The 20,844-nt window shown below is 44.2% G+C and overlaps 1 protein-coding gene across 3 annotated transcripts in view; it reads left to right on the top strand.

The window, feature by feature from the left end:
- rabgap1l (RAB GTPase activating protein 1-like) overlaps positions 1-20,844 on the top strand; it is a 252,872-nt gene that overhangs the window by 103,961 nt on the left and 128,067 nt on the right. For all 3 annotated transcript variants that reach the window (XM_078407465.1, XM_078407464.1, XM_078407466.1), the window contains exon 14: positions 17,812-17,925. In XM_078407465.1, coding sequence (XP_078263591.1) covers positions 17,812-17,925 — 114 coding nt within the window. The remainder of the gene's footprint in view (positions 1-17,811; positions 17,926-20,844) is intronic.

The raw sequence follows: 20,844 nt of genomic DNA, 5'->3' as shown, positions 1-20,844 counted from the left end.
AATCGGAGCATTTCATTTGATAGTTCTTTTATTCATCTCCCCACCCTGGGGGTGACCTGATGGAAATGTTCGCAAGTAGGACAGAGCAAGGGCAGTATCAAAGCAAGTGCATGAATCATTTGTACTGCACTAAGGAATGAATCACGGCACCCTGCACTCTTATCAGACTGAACAGAGAGACTTCAAAAGATGTTCATGTCGGCCATTCAGTCTCTGTGGAGAGTTAATAGACCTCTGAATAGATTCTTTGCGAGGGAGTAAAGATCAGATCATTCAGAGAGCTTCCATCAAAAACAAGAGGATTACATTTTTATTGAAATCTGTGCACCTTTAGTCTAACTAAACTTCATCCTGGATTTATATCACTGTCAGTCAGTAGAAACTCTTTTATTTCTCTCAGATAATCCCTATTTTGGGTAAATCAGTCAAGATGCCGGTGTAATTTCTTTGCCGTTGTTTTATAGACATAGAAACAACACGGAAACAAGCCTTTTGGTCGACTGAGCCTGTGCCTATCATCAACCACCCATATGCACCAATCCTGCATTGATCCCCACTTTTTATTTTCCCCACATTCTCAACACCCCCCAAATTCTAATCTCACCTATTCATTAGAGACAGTTTAATGTGACCAATTAACCTACCAACCCGAATGTCTATGGGATGCGAAGGAAACCCATGTGGTCACAGGGAGAACTCTGCAGACTTAGTATCAGAGGTCAGGATCAAACCAAGGTCTCAAGTACATCAGTCTGAAGAAGGGTCTCGACCCGAAACATCGCCCATTCCTTCTCTCCAGAGATGCTGCCTGACCCGCTGAGTTACTCCAGCATTTTGTGATACCTTCAAGGTCTCGTGCTGTAAGGCAGTGGCTCTACTAGCTGCACCACCGTGCTCAACCCAATGGTATGAACTTTGAATTCTCCAAATTTAGGTAACCTCACCCCCTTTCTCCAGCACGTCCACACCCTCTCTTTATCGACCCCCCTTCCATCTCTTGCGCCCCACCTGGATTCCCATTTCTACCCTCCTCCAACCCTACCTTCCCTCTGCCTTAACAATCTGCAACTCTTCAAACTGTTCTCATACCTTCCTTTCTTATATCTGGCCTTTGTTCCAACCTTCTGCCTATCACCCCCCCCCCCCCCCCCTCACTTGCCTATGTTGACCTATTACTTGCCACACTCTGTCCTGCCTCTTCCCTTTTCCAGCTTCTCCCCCCCCTTGCAATCAGTCTAAATAAGGTTCTCGAGCCAAAACATATCCGTTCTCCAGAGATGCTGCCTGACCCGCTGAGTTACTCCAGAACTTTGTCTTTTTGATGTTAACCAGTATCTGCAGATCTTTGTTTCTCCACAGCGCTCTTTGTTGTTTTCAATTGTTTTCCCCTTCCCATAGTGCTGGACTGTGACCCTCTAAACTGTGTCAGGGAACAGCAAGACTATAGGCTGTTCTAGACCGCTGGGATTACAGTGGAGGCTCTGTGGTTTACAGCAAATACATGGCAGCAAACAAGCTGCTGGAGGAACTCAGCAGGTCAAGCTGCATCTATGGGGGGAGAGGAAAAGGAACTGCAGATGTTGGTATATACCGGATGGACACAAATTGCTGGAGTAACTCAGTGGGTCAGGCAGCATCCCTGGAGAAAAGGATCGGGACCCTTTTTCAGACTGAAAGTAGAGGTTGATTTCTCTCATTTCAAGTAACCATTTCAATTCCTCCCTTCCCCACTCCCCCAGCCCAGTCATCCTACTAGTTCCACTGTTCGCATCCATGTATCCCTTCGATATCACCTCTTCCCCAGCCAACAATGGGCCATTATGGGCTTCACGCTTCACGCTTCCTTGATCATCTGTTGCCCATCCTGCTTTGTTCTGGCCTTTTCTTACTTCCATTCCCTCATCTTCTTTCAGGCAGAAGAAAGGTCCTGACCCGAAATGTCACCAATCCTTTTTCTCCAGAGATGCTGCCTGGCCTGCTGACTCTAGCACTTTGTGTCTATCTTTGGAACATTTTGGGTTGAAACCTTGCATCAGTGCTGAGAGTGGGCCAGTAGGTGGTAGGTGGACCTAGGAGGGGGTGAAGGATGATCGACATATGGAGCCATGTAGTGGAAGGGGTTGGAGTTGTGAGACAGCGGCAGGTGAATGATGGATAGAGACGCACTGAAGAAAAAAGGAGACATATTGAGCCAGGTGAGGGGATGGGAGGGTGAAGGTGAGGATAGCTACTGAAACTGTTTCAGCCCATATCAGAACTGACCCTCATGAGGATGAAGTTGTGGGACCACAATGTCAAAGCTGTGATCTGGGGCAGCTGTGTGGCGGTTGGTATTGTAAGAGGAATTAGCAGTCTTAGAAGATTGTAGGATCTGTGGGACATCTGTGTGGGATTTAAGGACTGATCACAATTCACCTGGAACCAGATCCTGGGACACAGCCTATTGTAAGTATCTGTGGGCTGTCAGTTCTTTGTTTTCGTGTTTTTGTATTGAATTTATTCAGCTCATCAAAATTGCCTATTTCATGGGTCCTATTTTCCAATGTAATCTGTCACCATGCCCCCATGCACAAGGTGTCCTTAATATTGAGTGACATTCTAGCCGGCAGGCAATTTCAAGAGATCAGACCCTGGGTGACTTCATGTAATGAAATGTTATGTTCTTCATTTGCAACAGTGGACATGTCAGCATCTGTTTCAAACTAATGCTAATGCTCTCAATTATTTTTAAACCAAACTAATGCTGGCTATGTTTTTGGTGAAATAGTGGTATGCTTTGTGTGTGGATCATCGCTGGAATTTAATAATAGAAAGGAGACTGTCCTGGGAGAATTGTCAGCTTTTGTTGTGACCTTTGCAGCCTCCTTTCTCTTCACTTGATCTGCTAAGAAAAGTGTAGTTAAGAATTGGACCATAAAAGAATGTAGTTGCACAGGGTTCAGATTTTTTAATTCTCAATCGAACAATGAGTACTGAGATTAAATTAATTTAGGTCATCAAAATCACCCCTTTCCTGCCAAAGAGCCTGGCTGTTCAACAACGGGCCTCGCCTCCCATGAGATCCCGTTCCACACCACGTGTCGACTTTCCCTGATCATGGACTTTAATTTCTTTCCACTCCCCCAATCATGTCCACTCTCCCCAATCATGGACTTTAATCCCCTTCCACACCCCATATCCACTCTCTGTGATCATGAACATTTAATCCCCTTCCACACCCCATGTCTACTCTCTCTGATCATGATAATTTAATCCCCAACCACACCCCATGTCCTAAATCATGAACTTTAATCCCCTTCCAAACCACATGTCCTTATCGCCAGCTTTAGTACAGCAGCATCTGCAGTTCCTTGTTTCTACACTCTGTTTTATGGACTTTATCCGCATTTTGAATTTCCTTACAGTAGATCCCAAGCACAATTTACCATGGACTCCGTCAACTCTCCATTTTGATGGAATGAAGCTGGTTTTTTTTATTAGCATTGGGTCATATGTTAAGTTCACACATCCATTGCAGACTAATATTTAGGGGAAGTTAAGTATTTTATTGCCAGCAGTACATCATGAGAGTTTAATTGAGCCTGTGAGCCGAGTACTCAAGTACCTGGGCACTACGTTGAGATGTGCACTGTTGTGTGATTTCAGAGTACTGTACCCGTAAACCTGGTCTAAGGTATAAGATGCCTGACTTTTAACTCACTGGCCTGATCTTCATGCTGTATTAAAGCAGTTCATTCAGCCACTTGTACGTCTTTGGACTGTGGGAGGAAACCGGAGCAGGGCGGCACGGTAGCGCAGCGGTAGAGTTGCTGCTTTACAGCGAATGCAGCGCCGGAGACTCAGGTTCGATCCTGACTACGGGTGCTGCACTGTACGGAGTTTGTATGTTCTCCCCGTGACCTGCGTGGGTTTTCTCCGAGATCTTCGGTTTCCTCCCACACTCCAAAGAAGTACAGGTATGTAGGTTAATTGGCTGGGTAAAATGTAAAAATTGTCCCTAGTGCGTGTAGGATAGTGTTAATGTACGGGGATCGCTGGGCGGCACGGACTTGGTGGGCCGAAAAGGCCTGTTTCCGGCTGTATATATATGATATGATATATGATATGAAAATCCAAGAGGTCAGGGGAGAACGTGCAAATTCCCTAAAGACAGCACCTATAGATCGAACCCGGGTCTCTGCTGCTGTAAGACAGCAAGTGTACTGCTGCAGCACTGTGCCGACCCTGTTTCTACAACAGACAACATTACCATTAGAACATCTTATTTCTCCAGATACTCAGCCTTCAGCATTTAAAGTTAATTCATTAAAACTTACTGTTATCTGCAGCCGGTGACACATTTGCCGGTTTTCTGTGGTCATTAACTTTAAATGACTATTTTTAATTTATGTTTTCTGATGTCCTGGTGCATCAGTCACTGAAAGTAAGCATACAGTACAGCAGGCAGTGAAGAAAGCTAATGGCATGTCGGCCTTCATAACAAGAGGAGTTGAGTACAGGAGCAAATAGGTCCTTCTGCCATGAGAGAGAGAGAGAGAGAGAGAGAGAGAGAGAGAGGAGAGGGAGAGAGAGAGAGAGGGAGAGAGAGAGAGAGAGAGAGAGAGAGAGAGAGAGAGAGAGAGAGAGAGAGAGGAGAGAGAGAGAGAGAGAGAGAGAGAGAGAGAGAGAGAGAGAGAGAGAGAGAGAGAGAGGAGAGAGAGAGAGAGAGAGAGAGAGAGAGAGAGAGAGAGAGAGAGAGAGAGAGAGAGAGAGAGAGAGAGAGAGAGAGAGAGAGAGAGAGAGCTGCTTGTGGAGGAGTGGGTGGGGCAGGGTCCACTCTTTGCAAACTGGAGCCAGTCTGTGAGTACGTGTGAAGTGATGATTGGGGTGGGTGGGGGGGGATCCCAGGATTATGTTGCTGTTTCTCGAACCTGCAGTAAAACTCGTTCAGGTCGTTGGTCAGCTGGCGATTGTCCAAGGAGCGTGGGGTTTTCCTGTTGTAGCTGGTGATTTCTTGCAAGCCCTTCCAAACTGAAGATGAGTCATTAGCTAAGAACTTGCTCCTCAGCTTCTCAGAGTACCTTTCCTTGGCAGCTCTGATTCCTCTTCTCAGCTTGTACTTGGCCTGCCTGTAGAGGTCTGTATCCTGCAGGCCTCATCTTTTGACTGGCGGAGCTGTCTGAGTTCTGCTGTGAACCAGGGCTTGTTGTTGTTGAACCAGATCCGGGTCTTCGTGGGAATGCAACTGTCCTCGTAAAAGTTGACATAGGATGTCACAGTGTCTGTGTATTCATCGAGGCTTGTGGTTGCTTCCCTGAACACATTCCAATCAGTGCAGCCAAAGCAGGACTGTAGTTTTTCAATGTCCTCACTCGTCCACCTTTCGTTGTTCTGACCACAGGTTTAGCAGATTTTAGTTTCTGCCTGTAGGTCGGAATAAGGTGAACTAAACAATGATCGGAGAGACCCAGAGGAACAGAGCGATATGCGTTCTTGATTGAAGTGTAGCAGTGATCAAGTGTCCTCACCCCTCTGGTGGGGCAGGTAACGTCTGTACTTTGGGAGCTCACGACTGAGGTTGGCCTTGTTAAAGTTCCCCAAAACAATGACCATGGAGTCCAGGAAGTCACTCTCTACCCTCAATACCTGGTCAGCGAGTTGCGTTTGCGCCTCACGTACGCAGGCTTGGTGTGGGGGGGGGGGGGGGAACTCCAGCGAGAATAAAAGAGGTAAATTCCCTCGGAGAATAAAAGGGTTTGCAGTAGATAAAGAAAGATTCTAGATCGAGGGAGCAGAAGTTAGACAGTTAACCGTGATGTCGCTGCACCAGTCCTGGTTAGTGTAGACGCATATTCCACCTCCTCTTGATTTTCCCACTGCTTCTGCATCGCTCTGTATAGTTGAAAGCCAGCCAGTTGCAGCACGTTGTCAGTTGTCCGGGGTCGACACACAGCCAGGTCTCAGTGAAGCACAGGGCAGCAGCTCGAGAGAGGTCCTTGTTAGTGTGGCACAGAAGTTGGAGTTCGTCCACTTTGTTGTTCATCACACATGAACATGAACTCTCTGTTTCAAACGTCACCGATTTCTCTTCTCCAGAGATGCTGCCTGACCCGCTGAGTTACTCCAGCATTTTGTGTCTATCTTTTGTCTGCAGATACATGGATAGGAAAGGTTTAGAAGAATATGGGCCAAACGCAGGCAAATGGGACTAGCTTAGAAGAGGCATCTCGGTCGGCATGGATGGGTTGAGCCAAAGGGCATGTTTCCCTGCTGTATGTCTCTATGATTCTAACTCTGGGGGAAAAAAATCAGTAGTTTCTCAGGGATTTGTGGTATCCACCAGTTCCTGCACAACCTCACCTGAGAATGAAGTTCCCACTCCAGCTGAAATCTTTATACCTCAGACTATTACCAGAGGTACTCTCCTGATGTTGTTCTGCCACTCTGAAATTCCCACGTTTTATTTCAGCTTGTGAACAAGTGAAGTTGTGAGCTGGGTTTGTCCTTTTCAATTAATTTTTGCTTTGTAGCGCCAGAGGCTGCTGCAGAATAAACCTGGGAAGTAATATCACACAGTGCCCATCATACCGCAAGTTACCTTTCAAAAAGAGCTGTCTGTATTTAATTAATTGCACTCCTCTGAGGTTTCAGCATAATTCCCTTACCTCCAACCATAGACAGGAATATATATTGCAGCATTAAACAGAATCCTATTGGTGCTGAGATTATAATACTGAATTTGTAACCAGTTTCATAGCCGGGCTTTTTACCTTTCATCGTTGAGGATGTAACCCAGCTTTACAAAATGGAATGAAAGCAGAAAATATTGAAAGTACTCAATAGGTCAGACACCATGTATGGAAAAACAAACTGAATAAATATCTTAGGTCAGATACTCTTTGTGAGCAGTTTTGGGTCCCATAATGAAAGGCCTGGATAAAGAAAAGGTTAAATAATGAAAGGCCTAGATAGCGTGGGTGTAAAGAGCTGGGTTGTTGCCTGAACTGACAGTGGTCTGCTGGTCAAGATGTCCAGAAGCCAGTTGCAGATGAAGGCCCAAGTGCAAGATCCAGAAGTTTAGGGGTGAGATTATTCAGTGTTATGATGTTGAATGTTGAGCTATAGTTAATGATTAGCAAGCTGACACGGGTGCTATTATTGTCATGGTGATCCAGAGCTCAATGTCGTGCTAAAGAGTTGATGTCCTCTCCAGATCAATTTTTCATTTTTGTAGATTGCCCGGAAGACCCACAAAGATGTGGACCTTTATCAGTGTGTCAATGTACTTCATTATGATTGATGTCAGAGCTACTGGCCGATTGTCATTAACACAGGTCACTATTTTTCGTGGAGACTGGAATGATGGAGATTTCCTTGAAGCAAATGGGGACAGTAGACTATTGAAGTGAGAGGTTGGCAATGTCAGTGAAGAATGTGGCCAGTTGTTTGGTGCACAATGTCATCACCTGTCCAGGTACTCCAACTTGGCCGCTGCTTTCCAAGAGTTTACCCTCATGAAAGGTTATGGAGGGATATGGGTCACATGTAGGCAGAAGGGATTCATTTATCTTGACATCATATTCAGCACAGATATTGTGGGCTGAAGGGCCTGTTCCTGTGCTTACTTTTCCATGCTCAGTGAAAACAGATCTGACTTCTGACACCCAGATGTATAGAACAGAGACAGCGGGGGATGAGGACTTTGGAAAATACTTTGTAAACTAATCAAATATGTCACCCTCATTGTCATGGAGTCATACAGCATAGAAACTGGCCAATCAGCCCAAATTGCCCACACCGACCAACATGTCCCATCTGCACTAGTCCCAACTGCCTGCATTTGGCCCTTATCCCTCTAGATCTATCCTATCCATGTACAGATGCTCCCTGCCATATGATGCTTCGACTTACAATATTTTGACTTTGCGATGCTGCAAACGGCAGCGTCCCGTAGCAAGCCGCAGCTCGCTTCCAGCCACGTGATCAAGTGTATTAAATCCATTTCGATGTACCATATTTTCGGTTTGCGATGGGTTTCTCGGAACGTAACCCCATCGTACGTTGAGGAGCACCTGTACCTGTCCAAATGTTTTGTAAACTTTGCAATAGTACCTGCCTCAACTACCTCCTCCAGAGCTCATTCCATATATCCATCATTCTTTGTGTAAAAAAATTACCCCTCAGGTTCCTATTAAATCTTTTCCCTCTCACATTAAACTTATGTCCTCTGGTTCTCAATTCCCCTACCCTGGGCCAGAAGCTCCATGCGTTTACCCAATCTATTCCTCTCATGATTTTGTACACTTTTAAAAGAATACCCTACATTCTCCTATTCCTTAAAGGAATAGAATCCTAGTTCGCTCAGCCTCTTCCTGAAGCTCAGACCCTCGAGGCCTGGCAACATCTTTGTAAATCTCTGCACCATTTCCAGCTTGTCAGCATCTTTCCTGTAACATGGTGCCCTAAAATGAACACAATGCTCTAAATGTGGCTTCACCAACATCTTATATAACTGCAACATGACCTTCCAACCTCTATACTCAGTACTCTGACTGATGAAGGCTAATGTGCTGAAATCTACATACTAAAACTCTTGTTTGTTTGTTCCTGAACTACAGCCAAAACGGTACACGATAGCGCAACAATTTTAGGCCCACCTTACTCACAGTCATCCCTTTAGTGCTTCATTGAAATCGGTTATATTTTTTAAGTTATTCACATTTAAAAGTTTAAATCTATCTCCTGGGGAGGGAGGGGGGAGGGAGGGAGGGAGGGAGGTGGTGGGGGAAGGGGGAGGGAGGGGGAGGAGGGAGGATAAGGGGGGTTGAGGGGGATGGAATCCGGGGGAGAGGGGGAAGGGGGAGGGGAGGGGAGGGGAGGGGGAGGGAGGAGGGGAGGGGGGGAGGAGATGGTGCTGCACCAATGCAGAAGAGGTTTGGGCCCAACGGGTCCACTTGATCTAGTCTATTATAAAAACAAATTGTTGGAAATACTCATGAGTTCAGGCAGTCTCTGTGGAAAGAGAAACTGTTAATGTTTGAGGTTGATGGCCTTTCTTCTGAACTAGCCCGTTGTTGATTGTTTTCTATCAGTTGGTCAGTGTATACAGAATGCCAGAGTCATGCAGCAGCAAGCATTCTCTGTGACCTTCAGTAATTTCTGTCATGCAGTGCTGAACTTCAGTGATGGTCATCAACAACATGCAGTTTTGCTGCAGTTTGGTTTTCATGAAGCTTGGCCACTGCACACCTTGTTCTGCCTGAGACCTCTTCATCAAGATGCATTGCCTGGGGAACAGGTTAAAGCTAGATGTACTAAACAGAATGGTAACTGTCCATGACCAATGTGGCTACCCGATACCATGGCTACCCGATAAGATGGCTTCTGGAAGTCTAAACAGCTGGTAGAGCTGCTCCCTCACAACGCCTGAGATCCAGGTTGAATCCTGACCTCGGGTGTTGTCTGTGTGGAGTTTGCACATTCTCCCTGTCACTACGTGGGTTTCTTCCATGTACTCAAGTTTCCTCTCACATCCCAAAGACATGCGATTCATAGGTTAATTGGCTTCTCGAATAAAAAAATTATCCAGAATTTGTTGGGAGTGGATGAGAAAGAGGAATAACAGAACTAGTATGAATGGGTGATCAGTGGGCAGCACAAACTTGGTGGGCTGAAGGGCCTGTTTCCATGCTGTGTCTCTTAATTAAACTAAACAGATAACTTCCATAAATTTCCTATCCACTTTAATCACCTCCTTAAAAAATTCCATGAGCTTCGTCACATATCACGATCTGTAAAAGCAAGCAACTCAACATTTTCCGTCACTTAATTAAAGGACAGATGTTAGAATGTCAGTGATAAGTACCTAGTTTCCTCCTAATCCTTCCTAAATAACAGAACGATGCATGGTTTTCCAATCTGAAGGAATGGGTGATGAGACAGGAGATTTTAAAAGTGCTTCACTATTCTCATCTACTGTTAACAAACCTCTTGGCGAGCAAACAGCAGGCACTGGGATATCATTTCGTTACAGTTATTTGCTTTATTACAGTTCTTTTGCTTAATTGTTTGGAGAGTCGATCAATGATTTATTGCTATTCTCGGGAAATCAAAGATTTCTCATTACTGGGAGAAGAAAGTCTTCTCTTCATTGTAAATGCAATAACAGTTTCCTTAAATTATATTAACATCAATACCATTATCCATTTTAAAGGGGCTCACGTTGATCAAGAACACCCCCATCGGTTTGGAAATAAATTTCTTATTTGGAAATTCTTACAATTTTCTTCTTGTGCTTTGTGTTGGTATTATATTGATATTATGACTTTCTTCACATTTCTTTGCGACTATTTTAGTTTTAGTTTATTCACAAAATGCTGGAGTAACTCAGCAGGTCAGGCAGCATCTCAGGAGAGAAGGAATGGGTGACTTTTCGGGTCAAGACCCTTCTTCAGACTGATGTCAGGGGGGCGGGACAAAGGAAAGATATAGGTGGAGAGAGGAAGATAGAGGGAGAACTGGGAAGGGGGAGGGGAAGAGAGGGTCCAAGCTACAGCTTGGAAGCAGGCCTTTCAGCCCAACGAGCTGCGCCGACCAGTGATTCCCCCCTGTGCACTAACATTAGGGACAATTTACAATATTTAGCTAAGACCACTTAACCTACGTCTTTGGAGCGTGGGAAGAAAGGTATGTAGGTTAATTGACTGGGTAAATGTAAAAATTGTCCCTAGTGGGTGTAGGATAGTGTTAATGTACGGGGATCGCTGGGCGGCGCGGACTTGGTGGGCCGAAAACGCCTGTTTCCGCGCTGTATATATATGATATGATATGATATGAAACCGGAGCACCCGGGGAAAACCCACACGGTCACAGTGAGAACATCCAAGCGCCATGCAGACAGCACCCGTAATCAGGATCTCACCCAGGTCTCTGGGGCAGTAACTCTACTGCTGCGCCACCGTCTTTATGTTGCTGTTTTAAGGCCTGATACTTTTTATTTGGGTAAGAAATGGTTCTGCTGATTTGATAAAGGAGGAGTGTTTGGTCTTTAGGGAAAGATCAAATGTGATTACTTATGGGACACCACGAAGGATAACCTATACTCACTGAGAGATCTGGATGTTAGCCAGGCTTCACGCTGTTAGAACCACACTGTTCACAGTGCTTTCTGGTGCTCTTATTTCATTTTCTGTTTTTATAAGTATTAAAAGAAAAATCAGTATTTATTTATTTTATCCCTTCCCCTTCATCTCTGATATCTGCTCTGCCCTCCTCACGGGTCAACTCTCCTCCGACACCTCCAACCCGAAGTAGCAGCTTCCAGTGAGACTCATAATCTCAATACTGTAGTGGCAACAGTAAGCACAAGAGGGATGAATTTTCCACTGGCTGCAAAATGATACCCTAACCCTCCGACATGACATTGAAACACGGATGCTAGAGAAGAGCTGGAGGTCAGATGCCGGCACAGCTGGACGCGGCACTGTGCCAGATGCGGACCACTGATGTATAGATCAGGAAGGCCAGAAGCACAACAAAAAGGCATTGTTCAACACTGACCATCACCTCACCTTCTTTTTCCTTTTCTGTTCGTTTACTTATTTATCTATTTATTTTATTTTCTATGTTTTAGTAAACCCTGTAAAGCGTCTTTGAGTGTTTAGAAAAGCGCTATATAAATGTAATGCATTATTATTATTATTATTATTATTATTATTATTGTTTGCTTGCACGTTCTTCTGAAGCAGAAAAGTGAGGCTAAAGTATTTCATACACATGATACAAGTATGGGAAAGATAACAGGGAGTGTTGGCTGAGGCAAATATCTTACACATGGTGCAAGAAGCTAAGTGTAGTTACTAGGTGGTTCTCTCTGCTTTGTTTCCTGCTCTGCCATAGTTACCAATGATAATGCTAAAGCACTTTTGGATTGCTTGAAATTGTGAAATGTATGTTATTTCACAATTTGTTTTATATTAATAATTCAAAAGCCAAGGGACTGCTGTAAATCTATTAAGTTGCAATACACATCTTCAGGACAGCTGCCGTGTTTAGGATAATAGTTACAGACCGTTATCATTCACCTATCAATGGTATTTTTTTACATAATTAATCTATATGTTTTAACGTAATTGTGTTTCTGCTTAATTTTACTTTTGTACAATAATCACTTTTCAAGTGTCCAACTAATACTTCACCCTGTTTTTACAGCTCCTGGAATTACTCCATGTTTAAACTAAAATCACATCAAAATCTATAATTATCTGGCCGTGAGCATTTTGCAGGTTGAATAGCTGGAAAAAAAGGTAGAAAACTCACACACAGATCACCAGTAAGGAGTCTGTTTTGCAATCAGTCATCAATGGTCAAATTAAAAATAAGGACAATGTAATGCAGTGAATTTTTAAATAAAACTGACTTGTAAATGTCAATGTAAATGACATTTATAAACTAATAACATTTCAGAATGCTCATGTAAGTCTGTGAACCATGAAGATAATTCACATGATTTGGCATCTGTCTTCACCAACTGTTACTGTTTAACCCAATCACATCTAATTTTTAAAAAAATTCAAAAGCAAAATGTGGATGTCGGAATTTTCAGACAAAGAGAAGGAATGTTGAAAATCTTCAGGAGGGCGGCACGGTGGCGCAGCGGTAGAGTTGCTGCCATACAGCGCCAGAGACCCGGGTTAGATCCTGACTACAGGTGCTGTCTGTGTGGAGTTTGTACGTTCTCCCATGACTGCATGGGTTTTCCCCGGGTGCTCCAGTTTCCTCCCACACTCCGAAGATGTACAGGTTTGTAGGTTATTTGGCTTTGGTAAAAATTGTAAATTGTCCCTAGTGTGTAGGACAGTGCTAGTGTACGGGGGTCCTTGGTCGCCGCGGACTCAATGGGCCGAAGGTCCTGTTTCCGCACTGTATCTCTAAACTAAACTAAAGGTCTGACAGCACCTGCAAAGTCAGGTTTCGAGTCTGTGACCTATCATCAAGGCCGAGGAAGTCTTGAGATTTTAATATATAGAAAAAGAGTGTGTGGAGAGAATAAAAGGGAAGGTTCTGGGTAGAAGACCAGACGGATTAAATAGTAAAAGGCGATGGCAAGCTAGGTAAAAGAGGGTGTTAATGGAATCGTGTTGAATCCGATTCTCATTATGGAAGCATGTTTTTGCAGAATTACCAGTACATGCATTGTGTAATTTGCCTCCATTTATAGTGCCTGTGAGGGTGCTATAACAGTTGTGGATTGTGGATGGTGTAAGCAGGGTCGATACTGATTACCTCCATATCCTGAAGGAACTTGATCAATGGGTTACCGGATTAGCAAGGAGAGAGAGCATAACTTAAAAAACGATGAAATTCTCAAGGGAATCATGCAGATGACACAAAGCTGGGTGGCAGTGTGAACTGCGAAGAGGATGTTAGGAGGTTGCAGGGTGGCTTGGACAGGTTGAGTGAGTGGGCAGATGCATGGCAGATGCAGTATAATGTAGATAAATGTGAGGTTATCCACTTTGGCGGCAAAAACAAGCAGGCAGATTATTATATCAATGGTCTGAGATTAGGTAAAGGGGAAGTGCAACGAGACCTGGGTGTCCTTGTACACCAGTCACTGAAAGTAAGCGTGCAGGTACAGCAGGCAGTGAAGAAAGCTTATGGTATGTTGGCATTCATAACGAGAGGATTTGAGTATAGGAGCAAAGAGGTCCTTCTGCAGTTGTATAGGGCCCTGGTGAGACCACATCTGGAGTATTGTGTGCAGTTTTGGTCTCCTAATTTAAGGAAGGACATCCTTGCTATTGAGGCAGTCCAGCGTAGGTTCACGAGGTTAATCCCTGGGATGGCTGGACTGTCATATGTTGAAAGACTGGAGCGACTAGGCTTGTATACACTGGAATTTAGAAGGATGAGGGGGGATCTTATCGAAACATATAAGATTATTAAGGGGTTGGACACATTAGAGGCAGGAAACATGCTCCCAATGTTGGGGGAGTCCAGAACCAGGGTCCACAGTTTAAGAATAAGGGGTAGGCCATTTAGAACGGAGATGAGGAAAAACCTTTTCACTCAGAGAGTTGTAAATCTGTGGAATTCTCTGCCCCAGAAGGCAGTGGAGGCCAGTTCTCTGAATGCATTCAAGAGAGAGCTAGATAGAGCTCTTAAGGATAGCGGAGTCAGGGGGTATGGGGAGAAGGCAGGAACGGGGTACTGATTGAGAATGATCAGCCATGATCACATTGAATGGTGGTGCTGGCTCGAAGGGCCGAATGGCCTCCTCCTGCACCTATTGTCTATTGCCTATTGAAACTTTTTCACCCAGAAAGTTGTGAATTTGTGGAATTCTCTGCCACAGAAGGCAGTGGAGGCCAATTCATTGGATGAATTTAAAGGAGAGTTAGATGGAGCTCTAGGGGCTAGTGGAATCAAGGGATATGGGGAGAAGGCAGGCACGGGTTACTGATTGTGGGTGATCAGCCATGATCCCAATGAATGGCGGTGCTGGCTCGAAGGGCCAAATGGCCTCCTCCTGCACCTATTTTCTATGTTTCTATGTTACTATGAATATAAAAGTTGTGAAATGCAGGGTTCTAGGATGTGCCTCGCAAGTCAGGCTGTGCTAATGATGAGAGTAAAACCAAGCTAGCATCACACAGCCCTCCTATCATCAGCGTTTTCCAGAGGCAATTCATTGCAGTAAGATCACTTTACTCTGGTGTGCAACTCAAAGGTTAGGGTTAGGGTTACCACATGTTTTTACCACATTTACCTTCCTTATTGTTTGCTGTGGCTGCATATTAACTTCAAGTGGTTTGTGGCTAAAGGTATTCTGAACGCCAACACCTTCAAACCCGCACCATTTAAAAAAAAACTGCTATTCTTTTTCTACCTTATATTCCCTGTGCTAGGCCCTAGTCCACCCACTCATCCATGAAACATTTCTTTACCCTTGTAATAGCCCATCTGGCTTTGTAACATTATCAAACATGGGTGCAATACTCCTGAACCCCTCATCCAAATCTTTGATGTAGATTGTGAACACCAGAGGGACCAATACTCGCAGCCCCCCAACCCCCAAATGTCCCATTCATTCCTGCTGCCTGTTTCCTATCCATTGATCAGTCCTCGTCATCTGTGCTATATATCGGCCCCCAACCCCACATATTCAAATTTTGTTCAATAACTTCTGTTGGGGCCTGCTGAAAGTCCAAATACACCGCATCCACTGATTTGTTCTTATCTGCATCTCTTCCTGTCAGCAGCAGCAGCATCTCAACTGCCTCTTCTTCTTCTTTCGTGTCCATCATCCATGTTTCAAACGTTGACATCGCTGTCATCGTCCGTCCTGAAAAGGGCGCAGGCTTCCGACGACAATCAGTGGGAGCCATCACTTGTTGCAATAGACGATGGTGGTAGCAGAATTAGCTCAGGACACTTCCAGTTTCCAGCCCCGCGACGTGGACGCTTCTGCTATGGGGCCGTCTCAACTGCTGACAGGAAGAGACTGGATAAACTGATCAAGAAGGCCAGCTCTGTCCTGGGATGCCCCCTCGACTCAGTGCAGGCGGTGGGAGAGAGGAGGATGATGGCAAAGCTATCATCACTCCTGGACGACTGCTCCCACCCCATGCAGGACACTGTCACTGCACTGAGCACCTCCTTCAGTGACAGGTTTCTTCACCCCAAGTGTGTGAAGGAGAGATATCGAATATCCTCCCTTCCTGCTGCCGTCGGACTGCACAATCAGCACTGCTCCCAGCAGACCAGTAAATCAAGATAATTACTGTTATTTAATTTTTTTAATGAATGCTTATTTATTTTTGCTATCCACTTTGCTGCTGTAACCCTGCAAATTTCCCTGTTGTGGGATGAATAAAGTACTTATTATTATTATTATTATTATTATTATTATTATTATTATTATTATTATTATTATTATTATTATTATTATTATTATTATTATTATTATTATTATTATTATTATTATTATTATTATTATTATTATTATTATTATTATTATTATTATTATTATTATCTGTCCTGCAAGTTACAATCTTAAAAATAATCTCTTGATGGGTCTTGTTCAGTGTTTTCCAATAAAAATAAGTTGTACGGTTCTAATCAATTTTAAGTCTTTCCATCCTTTCATTTTTGACGGACTCCAAAGGGTGAGTCTGGCCCTAGTTGTCAGACATTCTTCCAAAAACATTCAGATATTGTCCCAGCCCATGAGACCTTGTTCACTCCTTTACACCCACTGTACTAATACAGCCAGGCTACCTACCTACCTACCATTGATTGTTTCAAAATAATTTTATGCCTTTAATGTTGTCTTTGCCACATTGGATGCACTGTGATTGTGCCTTCTGCCTTTTAGTGTAACATTTTAGATTAGGATGGCCTCATGTTTCCTTGTGGTCCACAGGAGACCTTCTCCTGCTTCTTCTGGATATTCTGGAAATGTTTCAGCACATTCTAACGGGTGCCTTTTCAACTCAAACTCACCTGATTTCTCCAGTTAAAATGGAGTTGGGAACCAAACAACATCATCAAACATTCCCGATGTTGGGGGAGTCCCGAACCAGGGGCCACAGTTTAAGAATAAGGGGTAGGCCATTTAGAACGGAGATGAGGAAAAACATTTTTCACTCAGAAAGTTGTGAAGCTGTGGATTTCTCTGCCTCAGAAAGCAGTGGAGGCCAATTCTCTGGATGCTTTCAAGAGAGAGTTCGATGGAGTTAATGATTGCAGAGTCAAGGGATATGGGGAGAAGGCAGGATCGGGGTACTGATTGTGCATGATCAGCCATAACATGGTGAATGGCAGTGCTGGCTCGAAGGGCCAAATGGCCTACTCCTGCACCTATTGTCTATTGTCTATTCCCATCGAGTCATAGAGTTATACAGCACGGAAGCAGGTCACCTCAGCCCAATTTGTCCATGCCAACCAATTTGCTTAACCAAGCTTTTCCCACTTACCTGCACATGACCCATAACCCTTCAATCCTTTCTTATCCATGCATCCGTCTAAGTGTCTTTCTAATGTCATAATTGTACCTACTTCTATCACTTCCTTTGGCAGCTAATTCCATGTACATTCCACCTTCTGTATGAAAAAGTTGCCCCTCTGGTTCCCTGTAAATCTTTCCCCTCTTGAACTTATGCTCTCTAGTTTCCGACTCCCCTACCCTGAGGAAAAGACTGAGCTATCCACCTGATTGATGCCTCTCATGATTTTTTGAACTTCTATCGGGTCACCCCTCATCCTCCTACTCTCCTTCATCTTCTTGCGTTTGAGGCAGCAGAAGTTATGAAGCTGCTTCTGCTTCTGCTGTCTCTGTTTGTTGTCGTTCGCCTGACTGAGGTCAGTTGACAGGGCTCACCACGGGGAGGTCGACAACATGAGCCCCCTCCTACTCTCCTGGGAAACAAGACAGATTCTATCCAGCCTTTCCTTATGACTCAAAACCTCCAGACCTGGTAATATCCTTGCAAACTCTTTTTGTACCCTTTCTAGTTTAATAACATCCTTCCTGAGGCAGGGTGACTAGAGGTACACTCAGTACTCCAAATATCTCGTAAAACTGTAACATAATGTCCCAATTCCTGTAATCAACCACAAACCTGTTAGTTTGTCATTGTGATGCCCTATCTTGTCTGATTGTTTTGCAGATCACACCTCTTTTTATGAAGCAATGTATCCCTGCCCCACACTGAGTCGTGTGTGATATGTTTTATGTTATTTAGCAGTGATGCCTAACACCATGCAAAGAGAAAACCAACCAATTTTAGGTTCAAAAATCACTCATTTTGTTTCATTATTTTAATCCAGGATTCTGTTCAGGAGAATGTCATCACCCGCGATATCAATCGAACTTTTCCAGCCCATGATTACTTCAAGGACACTGACGGGGATGGACAAGATTCATTGTTTAAGATTTGTAAGGTAGGATATCGGTAGATCCTAGAGCACCAAATGCTGAATAATTGCACAGAACATGGACTTTGATGCTGAATCTATACCACACTGTGTGTTACTCACTGATCTCTGTGACTTTTTTCTCAGCCACTATTCACCTGTTCTAAAGCAGTATGTTCCATTGTCCCAACAAAACATATACTGCATTGGCTCCAAAAAGTTGTGGATCTTTAAACATGCTTTTCATAATGCAATGTGCTGATTGCAATTCAACAGTGAGATGTTTATCAGAGCCTTGTTGGATATGTCTGTCTGTAATCTGTATTAAGAATATCATTGACTTATATTTTCTGTTCTGAGTGCGTGCACCTTTGCATAGGCTTCAGATAGTTTGATATTGCTGCTGCATTTCATTGTCTTTTATCTGTGTAACTTGCATACAAATAACACATCTACAGTTGTGTAGCATACAGATAGAATCAGCAGGAATAAGCGGAAGATCGTATAAAGGGACAAAGAATTTGGGGTGGCATGTGTGGTGAGGGCAAGGAAGGAAGAGAACTGAAGGAAGAAAAGAAAAAGAAAAAAAAACTGCAGATGCTGGTTTAAATTGAAGGTAGACACAAAATGCTGGGGTAACTCAGCAGGTCAGGCAGCATCTCAGGAGAAAAGGAATGGGTGACGTTTCGGTTCGAGACCCTTCTTCTGACTGATGCCAGAGGAGGGGCAGGACAAAGATAGAATGTAGACGGAGACAGGAAGACTAGTAGGAGAACTGGGAAAGGGGAGGGGATAAAGAGGGGAAGCAGGGACTACCTGAAGCGGGAGAAGTCAATGCTCAAACAGCTGGTGTGTAAACTGCCCAAGCGAAGTATGAGGTGCTGTTCCTCCAATTTGCGCTGGGCCTCACTCTGTCAACGGAGGAGGCCCAGGACAGAAAGGTCAGATTGGGAATGGGAGGGGGAGTTGAAGTGCTGAGCCACCGGGAGATCAGGTTGGTTGAGACGGACTGAGTGGAGGTGTTCAGCGAAACGATCGCCGAGCCTGCGCTTGGTCTCGCCAATGTAGAGAAGTTGGCCTCTGGAACGGCGGATACAATAGATGAGGTTGGAGGAGGTGCAGGTGAACCTCTGCCTCACCTGGAAAGACAGTTTGGGTCGAGTCGAGGGGGGAGATAAAGGGAGGTAAAGGGACAGGTGTTGCATTTCCTGCAGTTGCAGGGGAAAGTACCTGGAGATGCTACCTGATCCGCTGAGTTACTCCAGCATTTTGTGTCTACCTAAGGTAGAAAAGGAATTCATCCCAGTTTGTTTCAGTTTAGTTAATTCCTGGTCCTAATCACATTCTTTTCTAACCAGGAATTGCTCAGAAAGGCTGTGTCCTGATCTCTCCAGCCACCCCTTTGATGGTTTTTGCTTCTGGCAACCCTCTTCTGCTGCAGTGCGCTGCAATGGGTGATCCTGCAGAACTGGCTGACATTCGCCATCCTTGTGTTTTATTACTTCTGAGTTCATCAGCATCGTCTGTTTTTCCACAAGCAGCATTCAGACCAAGCAGGAGATGTCTACTGGCTTACATTACCCTGCACGTTGACATTAGGTGAGGGCAGGGATTGCAAGATGCACAGAGGTTTTTAGTAACTTCAATGAGGCTATTCATCTTTCTAATTGTTGTTAGCTGTAAATGAATCAAACTGCAGGTAGCCACTGCAAACTGCAACCACAAAATCCCACGAGAAATAACAATGCAAATAACAACAGTTGCAGGAAATCGGAAGCAAAAACAGAAGATGCTGGAAGCACTGGCATGTTTTGTGGAAGGAAACAACATGTCATTTTTCTGATGAGGGTCATTAAAATGAAATATGAGCTGTTCACTTTCCACAGATGCTGCCTGATCCAATGACTATCTCCTGCATATTCTGCTTTTATTTTAGACACTATTAAAAAGTAGAGAGGAGATTGGACTTGAACTGTGTGTATCCATTGACAGTTGTGTCATTTTTGACACACACTCAAGGACCTAACTTCTTCGGGCTTAAAATCATCAGCATGTTGTGGGGGAACTGTCAACTTATTGTAGTATTAACATTTTAGAGTGCTCTCGATTTTAAATTTTGCGTCTCTGTTTTTGCTCCTGTCTTTAGAAGGTGGTGTAATTATGGCACCAGTTATGTTCATTGAGTCTCTGCTCTTTCCTCCTCCCTCCTCAATGTGCATTGCAATCCAGTGGTCTTAACTGTTCTATTTGGAACTGAATACAAACACAGTTAAGTTTCGCACAGAGCATCACAATGAAAGGGAATTAAGGACGATGTCAACACCACTCTCTGCACCTCCTTTCCTCAGGCACTGGTTTAACATAGAAACATGGAAAATAGGTGCAGGAGGAGGCCATTAGGCCCTTCGAGCCAGCACCGCCATTCATTGTGATCATGGCTGACCATCCATAATCAGTAACCTGTGCCTGCCTTCTCCCCATATCCCTTGATTCCACTAGCCCATAGAGCTCTATCAAACTCTCTTTTAAATTCATCCAATGAATTGGCCTCCACTGCCTTCTGTGGCAGAGAATTCCACAAATTCACAGCTCTTTGGATGAAAAAGTTTCTTCTCACCTCAGTTTTAAATGGCCTCCCCTTTATTCTTAGACTGTGGCCCCTGGTTCTCGACTCCCTCAACAGTGGGAACATTTTTCCTGCATCTAGCTTGTCGAGTCCTTTTACAATTTTGTACGTCTCTACAAGATCCTCTCTCATTTTTCTAAACAGTGAATACAAGCCCAGTCTTTCCAATCTTTCCTCATATAACAGTCCTGCCATCCCAGGGATTAACCTCGTGAACCTACGCTGCACTGCCTCAATAGCAAGGACGTCCTTCCTCAAATTAGGAGACCCAAACTGCACACAATACTCCAGATGTGGTCTCACCAGGGCACTATACAACT

Source organism: Rhinoraja longicauda, chromosome 11, assembly GCF_053455715.1.
Source record: "Rhinoraja longicauda isolate Sanriku21f chromosome 11, sRhiLon1.1, whole genome shotgun sequence".
Lineage (NCBI taxonomy): Eukaryota > Metazoa > Chordata > Chondrichthyes > Rajiformes > Arhynchobatidae > Rhinoraja > Rhinoraja longicauda.
This window is presented reverse-complemented; position numbering and strand designations above follow the sequence as displayed.